General features: G+C 39.1%; 1 protein-coding gene across 2 annotated transcripts in view; it reads left to right on the top strand.

The window, feature by feature from the left end:
- Nucleotides 1-17,909, top strand: part of cab39l (calcium binding protein 39-like) — a 94,033-nt gene that overhangs the window by 48,252 nt on the left and 27,872 nt on the right. For both annotated transcript variants that reach the window (XM_048602821.1, XM_048602819.1), the window contains exon 4: nucleotides 13,768-13,932. In XM_048602821.1, coding sequence (XP_048458778.1) covers nucleotides 13,768-13,932 — 165 coding nt within the window. The remainder of the gene's footprint in view (nucleotides 1-13,767; nucleotides 13,933-17,909) is intronic.

Here is a 17,909-nt window from a genome sequence, read left to right as displayed (position 1 = left end):
GTTTTGTTCAGGTAATCAAAACTAATAATTTCACATTTTACTTTTAACATTTTGATTGATATCTATAGATAAATTTTTTGAAGACCTAAGGATCAATTTTTATTCGTGAAATTTGGGGAATTTATTTTTGTTCCTTAGTGATAATTCAGTGATTTCTGAGATTCCATCCTTGTTCAACAAAAGCTGAAAACTGGTTGCCATGGTTCTTCTACAGGCTAAGGTATTAATTGTATTAACAGACTGAGTGCAATAGGATATAAATTCAGATCTTGGAACTGATCTTGCATTGAGTCCCTATTCTCGTGGGGGCCATTTGGAAGAGGGACTCAAATAGAGGATGATGGAAAATGATCTTGTCCAGCTTCTGAGCAGTAGGTTCGCGAGCAATATTTGAATGCATGGAGTGCACCCCAATCTCAATCGCCTTTTGCTTGAGAAATTTTTTATCCAGGGGAACTTAAAGTTGTGACAAAAGTTACATTAAAAATGTTGGTGGGATCAGGGAGTTGTTTGTTCCCATTTTGTATCTAAGAAGCAGCGCCTAAATTTCCCAGATTTTTAGGCTAGTATATTTCAATCTATTTTAAGTTTTTAAAATCTTCTGGTTAGTTTTGCTTCAATCATCTGTTGCTGCTGGCATTTTTAATGTTGTTTTGATGGCTTATTTTAAGGCGGGACAACAACTTTTTCTCGATCATTTAACTGCTGAGACTAATGTCCTGTCAAAGGGGTAAATGAACCTAAGCAAGAATGGGCGCAGTTAGCTGAATAGTTCCTTTCTCGAACTGTTGATGTGAATTAATAACTTAATTGGTAGAGCTAGCTAGCTAGTGTTAATGACTTCTATAATTATGTAGAATAAAAAGGAGAGGTATTTTGCAGCCTTTCAGTGTGCAAAATTTTCCATAAAGAGAATTAATTGTATATGAAGTTTCTCATCCTTAAAATGTAGTCCTCAAGTTGTGAAACGAGCAAAACACTGATGCACGAAATCTGAAATGAAAACTAAATACTGGAGATAATCATCATTCATGGAGAGAGAAACCGAGGTAATGTAAGCTTGATATTTTTCGCCCCACAGATGCAAGACCATAGTAAAGGTTGTTGGTGAGGGAAAGGCATTCTCATACAATAATATCGAAATGATTTAATAGCTGCAGTATGTTTACAGTACATTTAACCATATAAACAGCAATGAAAGGATTTGCTTGAACGACAGAATACAGCAGCTAAAAAACACAGGTTGCAGTAAAATTGCTGTATTTATAGTGAATTAAATTTGAAATCTTATGTAGTTTGTAATTTTAAAAACTGCTTTTCGAAGGATAAATCCTAAACCTCCAAGCGACTGAATTGTGCACAACAGGTATTTTTACTGGGAACCTGTGTGAATGTAATCACAAAGTTTTGCCATTAAATTTGTCCTCAATCAAATAGAAACCTACTTGGACTAGGTTAGTGAAATACTAATATTTGCCTTCTTGTTAGGTGACTAAATGTGAAGAAGACCCTAAGTTATGGTATCACTTGATAAATGTGACGATTCGCATTTGTACACTGTGGATTTTGTTTTCTGACCATTGCATTTGTATCAAATCCCTAGATGAAAAGAAAAGGCAATGTTCAAGAAGGTGTATCACCACCAGCTTCTCAGTATGTGAAAGGGCAATAAATGTCAGTCTTCTTTGCGATGTTCATGTGAATAAGGGTTATTATAAACTCAAAAGATGGAGAACCCTTCAGAATCAGAATTGAAATGTTTGTTGTTTTTACTGTACTGAATTGTGCTATGTTGTAAATTTACCAAACTAATTCAATATCATGTACATGGTATCCTGGGAGTTAATCATGAAGGAGTGTCTTTCTCGGACTCTTCTAGTCGTCTGAGGCATGATGACCCTCTGTTAAACTACCACCAATTGTGTGTCTCTCTCTCTCTCTCTCGCGAGCACTCTCCCTCGCTCTCTCGCTCTCTCTCATGAGAGAGCTATCCTAGGCCTACAGCCACCTTACCTTTCATACAATTAACGCTTGTATTATTAAACCAAATTCACAAACTGTACACCACTTGGATGTTGTAGACAATTAAAAATATATTACAAACCAAAGTTCACAAGATTTATGCTATTATTTATGATTCATTCACTTTATTGGTGCATTGAAGATAATTGGGTTTCCAAGCCAGTCAGTAAAGCTTTGGTGAAATTTCAGAGCTGCTTTTGACCTGAGAGTCTAAAAATTCATTGTGATAGGTTCCTACAAAATAATACAGCATTACAGCATGACTCTCTGCAAATTTCAAAGAGAACCATCTTACAATTAAATTTTGAAATGACTTTGATACTGAAACATTGTACTTATAGTACAAACGTCCCACTTCTTTCATTCCCTCCCTCAGCACCCCCCCACCCCTCTCTCTTTCTCTCTCTTTCTCTCTCTCTCTCTCTCTCTCTCTCTTTTTCTCCACACCCAGCTCTTAAGAGTAAAATTTTCTGGGTAGCAGTGACCCTTCCCTAAAATGCTCATTTTTTTATCTGTTTGCCTATACGGTGAGTATTTAAGAGCTGTTTAATCAACTTGGGTCTTGGCAAGTATCTATGCCATGTACCTACCCGTTAACCAGATGGAGTTTTTACTTGATTACTTCTCAATTCTTCCAACCTTTGGGAAGGAGAAAATATTCAATTGGAGGAATTTATTTGGAAAGTTATGCTTTACAAGTGCCCCAACTGCCTGTAATGGATCAAGTGTGAAGACATCCTGCATCAATAATCAGGAGAAAGTCAGTTCCATCCCCATTATGTCAAACTGAGAATTTGTATTAAGTAGAAGAGGAAAAAACTAAGACATAAAAAGCTGGTATCATTGATTATGAAGCCATTGGGAGAATACAACTGGTGCACTAATGCCCTTTAGGGAAGGGATTCTATCATCTTTACCTGGCCTGGCTTATGTGATTCTTGTCTGAAAGCAAAGTGGTTTACTTTTTCAGCCATTTGGGCCTAGCAAGCCACTCGGTCATATCAAAGAGCTACATAATGCTTCAAAGAAAAGGCTAAAACTATCTTAGCAGGGCCAATAGGAATCAGTAATATGCCTGGCAGCAATGCCCACATTCTAAGAATTGTTTAATTAACTGTCCCTACTGAATAAGGACAGGCTGCTTTTTGTTAGCTCTAAGTTTCAACTCCATTAATTGTCGCATAGTGCAGGGCTACTGTGCTGATTTTATTTCCAGTGCCTAGGTTGAAGCAGACCCTAAGTTGAGGCATCACTTGATAAATCTAAAGATTTGCATTTGTACGTTGCATGGATTTGGGTGGTCTGTCTGGTTGATACAAGTGGGTAGCTTGTGAGACCATTGCAGACAACAGTTAAAAGTCAGTTGTGTTGCTATAGGTCTGGAGTCAAATATAGGCCAGATGGATATGAATGAGAGTTGATGCCCTTAGAACAGGCAAAATAGCCTCCTGGCTGCTCTGCAATGCTTTAAATTGCCTCTGCAACTGATGCTGCACACTGGGGTAATTAAGTGTGGTTAGTGTCATTGGCTGTGTTGGGACAGGTGGGGATAGAATCCATTACGTATGGTTCCACATTGGGTTATAAGTGCTGGAGGAAGATGTATGAGTCACTCATGTCAAAAGGTTGGAGAGAGGTAATCTACCTGTTATGATACTTGAAATACTTGTGCCTCCCTGAGAGGAAAAATTTAGCCTCATCTCTGTTTTAAATGGGCAACCTCTGATTTTCAAGCAGTCCTCCTCGTCCTCGTCCTCGTCCTCGTCCTCGTCCTCGGCGCCCCCCCCCCCCCCACAATAGTATAGATTCCTTCACATCTACCATATAAAGACCCCTCATTACCTCAAATGTTGTATAAATGAAGGGTTCAGTGCTTTTGGAGGAAGGGTAATTACAGTGGCTTTGAAAGGAGTGAAACTAAGATTGGGAAGTAGAATATGAGCAAAACAATGCCTTTATAATGAAGAGAGTTATGGGGCAATTAAGGAAAGGATTGATTCAGCCAATCTGGTGTCTTTTTGGAGACAAATTAATGAATTAGTTCCTCACACTTGGCATCAAAGGAGGGAAGGACAGGAGCGGGACGTCGAAGGATGTAGTCTGTGACAAAGAAGTTTCACGCTGTGTGTGTCTGATCCTGGAGTCTTGTATAGCTTGCCAGCAAAGTGACAGAAATGACAATACTCGAAAGTTAGACTTGCCAGGGAGTGAATAACACACTATAAACAGACAAGTTTGAAATATTCAATAGATCTGGCAGCATCTGTGGAGAAAGAACGGTGTTCCTCTGTAAATGCTAGCTAAATCTTCCCACCATTTTCAGTTCTTTTTGTTTTAACTGTCCAGCATCCATTATATATTACCAGTGACTTGTGAAACTTATGTACTGCAGCCTCTCTGACTATGAATTGCATCCCAAAGATTAATGGCTGGAATTAAAGGATTCAAGTATGGCATTGAGCAATGAAGGTAGAAGCAGAACAGACCTTTTAATGGAAGAATGGAATCAACAATTTTGTGTTGGGCCCAGTGAAAAGGAGTTGGACGTGAGAAGGTTTTGTTTATGTACGTTTCTTCCCCTCCACTCCAACCCCAATCTCTCATAGTAAAAGCTGAGAATACAGAGATTGGAGACGAGCAGGAAATTATGGAAAAGAAAGATCGAAAATGATTTAAGGTTGTCTTGTCATCGACATTTGTAGCTTAATCTGGCTGGGACTAGGCGGCATTGGGTCAGGGTGGTAAAATCAAGGAGAAGTGATAGGCTTTGGATAAAAGAGGGAAGGAATTTGAAGGGTAAAGTTTTCAGATTAGGCATTCTATGTACAGGTAAGAAGACGAAAATGGTAAAGAGATTTGAACCAAAGTTGCCAAGAGGCTTTGGGAGGGTGAAATGGCATTGAGCCAAGATAGTAGTTTGGGCATGGAAAATTTATCTGGGTGGGGTAGATTCTATATAGAGAGAGAATGAAATATTGCAGATGCTGTCAAAAGGGAGTGTGTGTGTGTTTGCGAATGTATGCAGAAAAATTGTGCTTTTTTTTTTAATCTACCTATAGATTTTCCAGCAGTTTAGAGTTGTGTTTCTGGTTTTCAGACCAACAAAGGATCATGGACCTGTGATTGAATCAACGCAGATGATTTAATAACCAAATTATTTAATTTTAGGCAAATTTTTTTTTGTTTTCATGTTCCTTCTGTAATATTGCAAAAGAATAAAACCTAAGAGGTGTTGGTCAGCTTTATGTAATTAACCTAAAATAGCTTCTGTTTAGGGTGTGTCTTATCTCTTCAATGTCCTTTTGCATATTCTTGTTTAAAATAGCGTGTATGTGCGCAATCACATATTCATTTACATTTGCTTGATAGGACATTGACAACTAACGTTTATTCTGTGCATGGGAAACTGACTGCTATTTTGTTCAAAATGCTAACAGCCCTGTTCAGTAACTTTAGGGAAGTAACAACCGAGCCTTTTTTTAACTGTAAAAGGGACAGGTAGTTTCTCTTTAGTTGGTAGACATTTGGAATCATTTGGCCTCTATTAATTAAAGATGATTCTGTTAATTAAAATAATTTATGTTGGTTGATGAGGATTGAGAGACAAAGCTTCAAGGCTCTTGTGTGGTCATTTTAAGGCTGGAATTTAGAAACAAACAATTGTGAAGGATGCACTGAAGAAAGTACTGGTAGTCCCACAATTGAGATATAAATTTAAATTGGTGAGATTATTGGCCGAGAAAGCCTGCTTGAGTATCATGTATAAACTCTACCCTGTGTTGAATCAATACTGCATTGTAAATCAATGAGTGAATAATATTTAAAATTAAATAAAAGCATTATTAAGGCTATTTTTAAAAAAAAACTTTAAAGCATTGTTTCTGCAGACCATAGGTTTTTTTTGTATCTCACGTCCAGAATTTAGGTCCTCTCTCCACATATTGATTCCCAATAACACCAGGATTGATACCTCAAATACATTTTGAATTGCGAATGGCTAACAGAGTACTGTCATCATCAGAAAATTAGGAACAGGTCAATGTCAGTCAATCTATCTTGTGCTTGGTTCAGAGATATAAATAACAACTACAGGGCCTTATGTAGAAGACAATCCCAAAATATTTCACTACAAAAAAACATGGTAACATGTATTATATATCAGGAGGGTAGCCAAACACTTTGTCAAAGATGTGAGTTGTGTGAAGGGTTATATTGGAGATGAAGAAACAGCAAACAGCATAATGGTTGTGGAGGAGGGTCGAGGCACGAAACGTCAGCCTTCCTGCTCCTCTGATGCTGCTTGGCCTGCTGTGTTCATCCAGCTCTACACCTTGTTATCTCAGCATAATAGTTGTGCTTGGTTAGGAATGGCAATGGCTTTCAATACCTGGAGGAGGTATGGCATGTTTCCATCACAGCCACTCAAATTTAAATTGAATGAATAAAAAATAACTCAAATTAAAATCTAGTATCAGTAATAGTGACAATGAAAACATTGTCTTAAAAATCCACATGATTCAGTAATGTCCTTCAGGGAAGGAAATTGGCAATCCTTATCTGACTGGCCTAAATGTAATTGCAGACTCACAGCAGTATGGTTGACTCTTAAATGACTTCAGAGCGGCTTATCAAAGCATTCAGTTCAAGAACACTTGGGACAGGACAACGAGTTTGGCCTTGCTAGCAATGTCAGCGTCCCATAAAAGAATACATTTTTAAAAATGCATTTGAGGGATGCGGGTGCCGCTGGCCTAAACAGCATTTGCTGTTCATTCCTAATTGCCCTTGAAGATAGTGGTAAACTACTGCAGCCCATGAGCTGTTATGAAGGGAGTTCCAAAATTTTTACTTGGGCCAGTGATGGAAAAAGCAATTACAGTCCAAAGTTTGTGTGATACGGAGGGGAGTTTGCTGATGATGGTGTTTCCATTCATCTGCTGTCCATGTCTTTTTAGGTGGTAGAAGTTGCAGGTTTGAAAAGTATTGTTCAAGGAGCCTTTTTAAGTTGCAGGAATGTATCTTGTAGATAGCTGGTTCACTCAGCTGTCTGGATGGTTGGTTTGTGATGCGACACTAGTGTATGTTCAATTCTTGTATCGACTGAGACTACGCAGACTTCACCTGTTCAACCCCTCGTCTTGCCTGAAGCATGGTGATCCTTGGGTTAAGCCACCACCAATCATCTCTCTGTCTCTCTCTTCCTGTCTGAGAGCAGCCCCTTGGTCCTCTGGGTCTTTACCGTTTGGTGGTGGTGGAGGGTGTGCATGTTGAAAGTGGAGGATGGGAAGTCATTAAAGTGGGTTGCTTTGTCCTGGTTGGTTTCGAGCTTCCTGAACATTGAGTAGAACTTGACTCATCCACGCAAGTGGGGAGTATTCCATCTCACTCCCAATTTGTGTCTTGAAGATGGTAACAGGTTATGGGGAGTGGGGAGGTAAGTTATTAATCACAACTTCACAGCCACTGACCCATTCTTGAAACCATTGTATTTATACGGCTGGTGCAGTTCCATTTCTGATCAGGATGTTGATAGCGGTTTCACTGATGGTGATATTATTGAATTTCAAAGGCAGATGGTTAAGTTCTCTTGTTTTGGAGATGGTCATTGCAAGACATTTGTGTCTGTGAATGTTACTTGGCAATTATCAGCCTAAGCCTAAGCCTAAATGTTGTCCAGGTCTTGCCACATATGGACACAGTAGCTGAGGCATTGTGACTGCTGCTGAATATCGTCCTAATGGGAAGGTCTTGGATGAAGCAGCTCAAAATGTTTGGGCTGAAGCACTTCCACAGTGATGATTGAGCTCCAACAACCACAACCATCTCCCTCTGAGGAAGGGTCTGTGGACCCGAAACATTAACTCTCATTGTTTCTTCACGGATGCTACCAGACCTGCTGATCCTTTCCAGCAACTTGTGTTTTTTCCATCTTCCTCTTAACGAGGTATGGCTCCAACCAGTGTGAATCTATCCCCTTGATCTCCTCTGACTTCAGACTTGCTCATGCACCTTACTGGCACACACAGTCAAGTGATATCTAATGTCAAGGGCAGACACTTCTCATTTCACCTCTGAAATTTAGCTCGTTTGTCTACGTTTGGACTAAGCTTGTAACAGCTGAGTGACTTTGGTGGGACCCAAACGGAAGATCAGTAAGCAGGTTATTGCTGAGTAAGTGTAGTTTGATACCACTGTCAACCACCCTTTCATCACTAGGATGATTAAGAGTAGATTAAAGAAATTGTAATTGGCTGCATGATATTTGTCCTGCTTTTTGAGGACAGGACATGCGTAGTAAATTTTCTATACTGTCAAGCAGATATTAATGTTATAGCTACCCTGGAACAGCTGGTGTGTAGGGGCATGGCTAGTTTTTTAGCACAAGTCTTCAGTATTACTGCCTGAGTGTTGTCAGAACCATAGATATTGCAGCATCCAATGCCTTCAGTCATTTTTTTTGGTAATACGTGGAACGGTTTGAATTGGCCATAGACTAGCATATTTGATAGCAGTGGTCTCAGGTGAAGGTCAAGATGGGTGCACATGATTCTGCCTTCCTTTTTGCACTGACGTGCAAAGCTCTCTCATCATTTGAGAATACAGATATTTGTGGAACTTCCGCCAGTGAGTTGTTTAGTTATCCACCACCATTCATAACTGGATGTAATAGGACTGCAGAGCTTAGATCTGATCTGTTGGTTGAGGGATCACGTAGCTTTGTCTATTGCATGCTGCTCCCACCATATGGCTTGCAAGTAATCGTTTGTAGCTTCACCAGGTTAATGCCTCACTTTTAGGTATACCTGGTGCTGCTTTTGCCAGGCCCTCCAGTCCAGGTTTGAGTTGCTAGATCTGTCTGTCCTATTTAGCATGCTGATGGTGCTGCAAATCAGAGAGAGTATCTCAACATGAAGATTGCAGAGCAAGGTGCCCAGAAATTTTCCCCGTTCTGACAGAAAGGAATCCAGGCCAGTTTCAAGTCTAGTGCCAAAAGAGCAATGAAGAGCGGGGACCTTCACTCGCTTCCTGAAACTGTTGTAGGATTGTGAGAGATAGTCACTCCTACCAATACTGTTGTGGACAGATGAATCAGTGAGTGGGGATTTGGTGAGGATGAGGTCAGGTGGGTTTTTTTTTTCCTCCTCCTGAGTACTTTACCATCTGCTGCCGATCCAGTTGAGCAGTTACTCCCTTTAGGATTTAACCAGTTCGGTCAGTAGCAATGCTACTGAACCACTCTTGGTAATGGACGTTGCAGTCCGCACCTACAGTACATTCTGATCCCTTGCTACCCTCAGCGTTTCTTCCAAGTAATGTTCTGTGTAGAAGAGAATTGAGTTATCAACTGAGGAGTGGAATTGATGGGTTGTATTAGATGGTAATAACAGTAGGTTTCTTTGCCCACCTTTGACTTGATGCCATGAGGTTTCTTTGGTTCCGGAGTTAACATCGAGGACTTCTAGGCAATTCAATCCCAACATATACCACTGTGCTGCTGTATCTGGGGTTCGCCCTACCGGTGGAACAAAGCATATCCAAGGGATAGTGATGATAGTATCTGGGCCATAGTAGGTTATGATTTAATGAGTAAGGCTATGGCGGGCTTTTTTTTTCTTGCTGGAGATTTCCTCAGTGGTCTGTGAGATAAGCATTTGTTTTAAGTTTGTGTGTTACTCCAATTCTAATTCTCGGGTATATCAATTTAAAAGTAAACAGCATAGCTTTGTTTTGTACAGGATGGACGTTTAGTACACAGTGATTGTTGAAAGTTACTTAAACAAAATGTGGTAAAGTTATTAATTTAAAGCACATTTACAAAGATTTAAGGTAAGAAATTAAGGAATATGCAAATGCGATCAGTCTCTATTATCATTGCAGGCCTGCCTTGCTTGAAGATCTTCTGTCTGAAGTGAAGGGATTCAAATTCCAGGTCAGGTTTATCAACTGTGCTGGCCTATGCAGTAGGATAATTGGCTATTTTCTGTAGGTGGACTTAGGAACTACAGCAGTTTTTCAGGGAGCAAGTGAAAGCCCCTATTCTTTACTGCTCCTTTAGCGCTAGACTTGAAAATGGCCTGGTTTCCTTTCCAGCAGAATGGGGACAGTTTCGGGGCACCTTACTCTGCATTTCCCAGGGTCAGCAAGCAAATGTGGCTCTCAAATACTGTTCAGTTAGCTCCAGCTATGCACAGCTGAATTATCTTTTTGGGTTATCCTGAGATCTCTGCAGTCCACTTTGAACTTCTCAACTTAAAAGTATCTGCTTTCCCAGACTGTCAAACCATACTTCCATATTAAATGTTGGATTAACTCAGATCTGAAGTGTGAACCCATCCATTTGTTTTTGTTTACCGGAGGTAATAAGCATTTTAAATGTGGAGAGAGAGCTGAGTTCACATTTTGGGGCCAGTGACATTTCTTCAGAAGATTCTGAAGAAGGGTCATTGGACCTGAAATGTTAACTCTGCTTTTGCTCCATAGATGCTGCTAGACCTGCTGAGTTTTTTTCCCCAGCAGTTTCTATTTTTGTTTGTTTTTTGTTTTCCAGCATCCATAGTTCTTTGTTTTTGTGTTTAACATTTCAAATGTCACAGCTATTAACTTGAATGGCTCTCATTCCTTGAGGCTCTGTGAACTATGAAGATCCATACACACCTTCAGGCAAGCCATTGTCAAGGAGTTTGGTTTACTCCCTGTGGAAATGTTTACTGAATTAAAAAAACACCTTGTGATCCTTTTCCAGAAGAGTACTGCCTTTACCCAATTGCAGTTTTATCTAGAAAGGTGATTTTTGTGAGCTGTTTTTCAAGATTCCTTGTGTCCATTCTTAAGATCACAGCTTTAAAATATATGGTTGTACAGGTTTGTGATACTGTTGCTTTACCAGTCTGTGGGACAGCGTGCTCAAATTTTGGCATAATCCTTTACGTTATTAGTAAGGCGGACTTTGCAGAGTGGATGGGATTTGAATTGCTGATCACATTTCAGGTGCCTAGATCATTGCTGGGTGGTCATCCAATTTTGTTCCTTCCTTTAGACTTGATTTGATAACAACTGAATAGCTTGCTAAGCTTTTCCAGAAGGTATATCAGGAGGCCAGACCAGGTAAAGTTAATGGATTTCCTTTCCTGTAGGACATCAGTGAATCAAAAGGGTTTTCTATGATAATCAAAAATGGTTTCATTACTGTTGCTAGATTTTAACTCCAATTTATAATTGTATTCAAATTCCACCAGCTCCCATGGTGGAATTTGTACCAGTATTCCCAGGCATTAACCTGGGCCTATAGATTGCTTGTCCAGTGACATTACCACTCCGCCACAATTTATCCAAAGTGACCTCAAAGCTGCAGTTTACTTGTACTATCACACTGTTGAAGCTGCTCAAAACACAGTCTTTGCAATTTTTTATGTTATACGGGTGTTGCAGGCTACCCTGCTTTTATTGTTCAATCCTTATTTCCGTACAGAAGGTGTGTCGCCGCCTTGAACCACTGCAGTTCTTGGCATGTTGGTGTAGCTGCAAAGGTGTTCAGGCTGCTCTCTCATTAAAGACAAGTGACTGGGTGGTGAGTTTAACCTGTGGGTCACCATGCCTGAGGTGAGGTTGAGAAGGCGTGACCTCCATGGTGACTTCAGCATTGCAAATGTAGCTGAGGTTACCATGCATGTCCTACCTTCTCACTTCACCCCTAGTCTGAGGCATGATGACTCATGGGTTAAACTTACCACCAGTTGTCTGTCTCTAATGAGAGAGTAGCCCTATGGTTCTCTGGGACTATGGCGACTTTAATTTTGTTGGGAATCCAAACTTCTTGCCGTTGAGACAATGAAGAAACAGCATAGTTTCTAAGTCACGTTGGTATGTCGTTTGGAGGGGAACTTGCAAGTTGTGATACTCTGATGTATCTGCTGCCTTTATCCTTCTAGGTAGTGGAGGTCATGGGGGGGTTAAAAATGAAGACCAAATGACCGGTTTGTGAACCACTTTCAGTTAGTCTGCAATCATGACCCTGAGTTTCCAGTTGCTTGCCATTTTAACTCTTCTTTTGCTGTCACACACCGATTTCTGTCCTGAACATTCTGCAGCATTCCTGTGAAGTTCAAGGCAAGGGCGAGGAGCAGCCCCTTCTTCTGACTTTAAATAATACGTTCAAAAATTTCAGTGCTTCACTTTGATTTGGGCTTTCTTAAGAATTTTATTTTTCATATTTTATTTTTCATATTTTTGCTTTTGGACAGAGCAGTTCGTTATTCTGACATTCAGATAAAGCAGACCAATGTTCTGATTCTTTACTTTGCCACTTCCTCTGCCTTTTGTTCCATTACATCTTTGTCATTTAATCTCCTACCCTTGACCCTATTCCCTGATCGGGTCTATTTGTTCTCGTCCCCACTTTAGATAGCAAAAAAGCCTTCACATTTCTATCTTCCTGGAGGTCTGGAGAGTCATATTTGACTCAACCTTCACTCTGCTTCTCTCTCCACAGGTACTAACAGACATGCTATGTATTTCCAGCACTTGTGTTTTTCTTTGTAAATTTCCAGTGACTGAAAGGAAGCATTGCACAACAAGAAAGGTCCTGACCTGAAACGTCAACTTTCCTGCTCCTCTGCTGCCTGGCCTGCTGTATTCCTCCAGCTCCACGCTGCTTTCTGCAACATCTTTTACTGGTTATTGTGGTTCCTTCAAGACAAATTACCCACCACATGCTTTTCTGGAGTATGGGAAGGATTGAAGGGTTTAACTCATTGCTAAAGAGGGTCGGTGCAAATGTCAAGTGGATTGCGAATTTCAGGACAAAGCAGTGGCCTAGTGTGATTAGACTATGTAACACAGTGTTTACAGGAACAAAAACAAAGTTGCTGGAAAAGCTCAGCAGGCCTGAAGAAGGGTCACTGGACCCGAAACGTTAACTCTGTTTTTTCCTTCACAGATGCTGCCAGACCTGCTGAGCTTTTCCAGCAACATTGTTTTTGTTCCTGATTTACAGCATCCGCAGTTCTTTCGGTTTTTATTTACCATAATGTTTTCCTTGCAAGACATCTCACATCGTTTTAATTATATTTAATAATCTGTTCAGACTTGTAATGACATTCTTGTTAGACAGGTTAGACTTCAACCTAGGTCATCTGGTTTAGAGCTGTGGACACTATCACTGCATCATAAGACTCCCTCACATTCTTGTATCAACTAGCTAATTCTCCTACAAAATGGAGAGAATGCATGCCTTCTGTATTGCAACATTGCATGACAAGTAGATTTTTTTTTGGTGTGGCACCTGCAGAGGCTTTATGCAGCAATTAAGGTTTTCTCCTGATAAACGTGTAAACAGTCCACATTGTTTCTAGAGATCAAGAGTAACATTGACAAAGACTTGACAGAAGATAACTTTTTCAGCTCAATTCGATGAGGGTATCTTAAGTATTACCATATAATTCTTAAGTGTTGTGGTGTGGTGTCAATGATGGTATTAAATATTTGAAAATGTTGTTTACTACACTAAACATGATATTATAAATTAGCAATTTCAGATCATGATTTTCTTGGTTTATTTTCTGAAATTAATCTTACATTTACTGCAACATGTGCAGTTGTATCTCCAGAGTTTTCTCTACCAGTTTCCTATTTTGATGTTTCATTGAATTTTTAAAATAATTTTGATTCCCATCTGATTTTTGCTAATTTAGCTTTCTGCAGCTGTACCTAGGAGGTCAGATTAATTCTTCTGTTTTTAAACCTTAGGCCTCTGAAGAAGTGTCAAAATGCCTGCTGACCATGAAAGAGATACTATGTGGTACCAATGATAAGGAGCCTCAGACTGAAACAGTTGCACAGTTGGCACAGGAGCTGTACAATAGTGGATTGCTGATATCATTAATTGCACACTTGCAACTGATAGACTTTGAGGTAAGTAATCCTGGATCAGGAGTGTGTTTTGTCGTAAGATATCTATGCTTTATTTAAGGAACTGTTTCAAAATAGCTAAAGTTTAAAACACCAGTCTGTTTTGTCTGATTTAAAACAAAATTAATCTCCAGTTTACATTTGTTTTAGGCATTGGATTTTATCTGCAAAGGAAGGGGACTTGCTTAAAATTTAGGCTCCTTTGTAGTAAAGGAAATCGCTGTTTAAATTGCAGATCTTGGGTATAACACCTCAGCTTTGCCATCTATTCTGTTTCATGAAGCTATCTTGCTCCTGGGACTTCAGACGTAGTACAGTTCAGATACAATAGGGATTCTTTGAAGCAAAGGCAGAATATTGCTCCTCTTGCCAAAGTTTATATTTTATTCTCCAACATAAGCCAGTTACTTTGTTTCTTCTGAAGTTGATAGTCCTAAACGCCTGATTATTTCTCTGGAAATTTGCACTTCTTGTATCTGTTCTTGCACATTGTTCGTTGTATCCAGTGCCTCCTTAACTGGACAGTTTGATCTTGAGTCCTCACAGTGGAAAGATAAAAGGAAACCTGATAGATCGTCTCGGATGTTTTAGATATGTTTGGGGCACCTGCTTGTTTTTGGGCTTTATTGTGTCGAATCATCCCAGTTTATTAATTACTAGTGTATTGTGTTTTTTGTTTATGTAAGAATGAGAGCACGCCATTCGTCATACTAATCATACTCCATTATTCAATTGGATCATGTTTGATCATCTACCTTGGTGCCACTCACTGCACTGTCTCCATATCCTTTGATGTCATCAGTCTCAGGACTCTTGTCAATTTCTGTCTTGAACATGCTCAATGGTTGAACTTTCACAGCTGTCTGAGGTAGAGAGATTCACTACCCTCTGAGCTAAAAATAATCCTTGGCCTTTATTCGTCTACCCCTTATCCTGAGATTATGTTCCCTGGTTTTAGACTCACCATGCAGGGGAAACATCTTGGCTACTTCCACCCTGTCATTCTTTATAAGAATTTTGCAAGCTTCAATGAAGTTACTTTTCATTCTTTGAAGTTCTAAGAAATACAGATTCAGTCTCCAATCTCATTAAGCAACCTCGAACCATCCTTGGGGTTAATTAATTGAACCTCAGTTGCATTCTCTTTATAGCAAGTATTCCATAACACAGAGCCCCACACACAAATTGTACACAATATTTCCAGGTGAGGACTACAGCAAGACATCCTTGCACCTATACTCATGCCTTTGTGGTGAAGACCGACATACCATTTGCCTTCCTAAATTACTGCATCTGCATGCTAACCAGTAGTAATCCTTGAACAAGGACATCTCTTTGCATTCTTTCACTTTTTAGCACCTTCCCCTCTAAGAAATATATCTTTTCATTTCTTTTCTACCAAAGTGAATAAGTTGTTTACATTGTATTTCATCTGCCAATTTCTAGCCATTCACTTAGCTTCCTTGGATCCTTCACACAATTTACATTAGCACCCAGTTTGGTGTCATCAGCAAATTTTGGAAATATTACAATTGGTCCTGAAATTCATATCATTTGTATAGATTGTGAACAGCTCTGGACCCAGTATCAATTCGTGTGGTTCCCTTCTAATACCAGTCTTCTCGCCTGCAAATGATCCATTTACTCTTTCTCTATGATTAGTCTCTATTAATCAATTCTCAGTTTATATTCGTATATATTCCCCCAGGCCCAAGTGCTTGAATTTTATATACTAACTGTCCTGTGTGGGACCTTATCAGAAGCCTTCTGAAAATCCAAATATGTCACTGTTTTATCATTGCTACAAATAGTATCCACAAAGAAATGGCAACAACTTTACCGAACAAGAATTTCGTAAATACAGGTAGACTCTGCTCAATTTTACCACTCCTTTTCTAAATATCCAGTTGTTACGTCCTTTTATAATGGATTCTAATATTTCAGCAAGATTAATGTCAAATTAACAAGTCTGTAGTTCTCTATTTTTTTTTCTCTTGCTCCCTTCTTAAATAGTGGTTATTTTTGCTACTTTCCATTCTGCAGGAACCTTTCCAGAATCTACAGAATTTTGAAAGATAACTACCAACTATCCACTATCTTCGTAGCCACCTCCTTCAACACTGGGATGAAGCTGATCTGGTCCAGGAGATTTATTCACATTAATTGAGTTAACTTTTCACGTACTACCACTCTGCTAATACTAATTTCTCTCAGTTCTTCAATTTCTGAGATTTTCTATATCATCTCTCTGGAGACAGTTGCAAAGGAATTGTTTAGTTTCTCCTCCATTTCCCTGTTCTCCACTATAATCCCAACTCCCTGCCCCCCACAATAATTATCCTAGCTAATATTTTCCTTTTCACTTGCTAAGTTAAATTTTTACAGCATGCATTTATGCTCCTTGCTGGTTTGCATCTGTCTACTCTCTTCCCTTTTTTAAAAAAATCAGTTTCTTGATCTTCCTTTGCTGTATTCCAAATTGCTCTCAATCCTCAGGTACACCACTTTTACTGGCATCCTTATAAACCACTCAGAGTTAATTCAGTTTTTTTACGACTTAGATTAACCACAGTTGATTTACCTTTTGTTTTGGCTATTTGTGTTGTAGAAGACTACGTATCTGTATAGATTGTGTAGTATTCCTTCTAAATGTTGGACATTTTCTGTCTCCGTCAAATCTTCTCATGTATTTTCCAAACCCATCATTAGCTAATTTGCCCTTCATATCTTCCTAATTTCCTTCCCTCAGACTTAGGACTGTAGTTTCAGAATGAACTACATTTCATTCAGACTTAAGGCAAATTTCCATCCTATTATGGTCACTTTTTCTCAAACAGTGACATCAGGTTATTAATTAGCCTTCAATAGAAACTTTTTAATGTGCCCTAGTAACCTAAACATATCCTGTGATCTTTCAAAATTAAAGCTCATGATCATTGATGACTTGAGATTCCTAATGGATTGTGAATAGAGGTGCTGGATCTAATAAGCAACAGCCAGTTTGAGCTCTTTGCAAACTGAAAAAAGTCTGGGAACTCTAAAATGACAGATTAAACAGCTGAAAGGCGAAGTACTTCTAATGTAAAGCTCCAGAATGTCTCTTTCTAAAGGAATAAATTCACTTTTTTTTTATTCCAGATATCTACTAGATGTTAGAGATCTTCTTACATTTGTGGATTTTGAGCACATTCACATGTAAGGCATAGGACACTTAAAGCTCTGCTTCAAATCTAGAGCAGCCCCCAATTGTGAAAATGTGATTTATCCACCCATCAGTCTAATTGTTATGATCCCAAATGATAGTAATACTTGGTATGTCATATCCCAACATAAAATCTGGTTGACAGATCCTATGTTTAATTTTTCCAGTTGCTTATCATGGTTACTTATTGAAACCTATTCATATGAGGCTGCGAAAGTTCTTCGATAATAAATTTATGTTTTATTGTTGAAGAGAGGGAAAAAGATCTTTCAAACAAAGCAATATGACTGTAAGAAAAGTCTCAACATAAACAACAAAACCAAGTTTCAACCTGTTTCCAAGTTCTATCCTTATACAACAACTCAATTCCAGAGCAATTTCATTATCTCAATGTTTTGACTGAAAAGGTTCCTTCCAGTTTCTTTTGCTTGGACCACAAAGACAATTTTACAGTTCCTTTCTGGGTCCAGTGACATGAACCATTTACAGATGGCTTAAACATGCTCAGTCCTGTCATCTTGATTTCTATCCAAGCTCTTCCAACTTCAAAGCTCCACAAACTAAAACACTTGGCTGAGTGATTGGTTCCCCTGAACTAAAAGCCTGATTCTTCCTACTAGAATGAACTGTTCATCCTCCTGAACTGAATTCCTGATATTTATATACTAAACTTGAAGCTAAACTTACTGTTGTAAGCTCAGCAGTATAAACATTCCATCCATTAATACCACAAGAGTTCTGCTTGACACATGACTGCCATCACATGCTTCCTTCAAAA

This window comes from Rhincodon typus, chromosome 11 (genome assembly GCF_021869965.1).
Source record: "Rhincodon typus isolate 14 chromosome 11, sRhiTyp1.1, whole genome shotgun sequence".
In the NCBI taxonomy this organism is placed as follows: domain Eukaryota; kingdom Metazoa; phylum Chordata; class Chondrichthyes; order Orectolobiformes; family Rhincodontidae; genus Rhincodon; species Rhincodon typus.
This window is presented reverse-complemented; position numbering and strand designations above follow the sequence as displayed.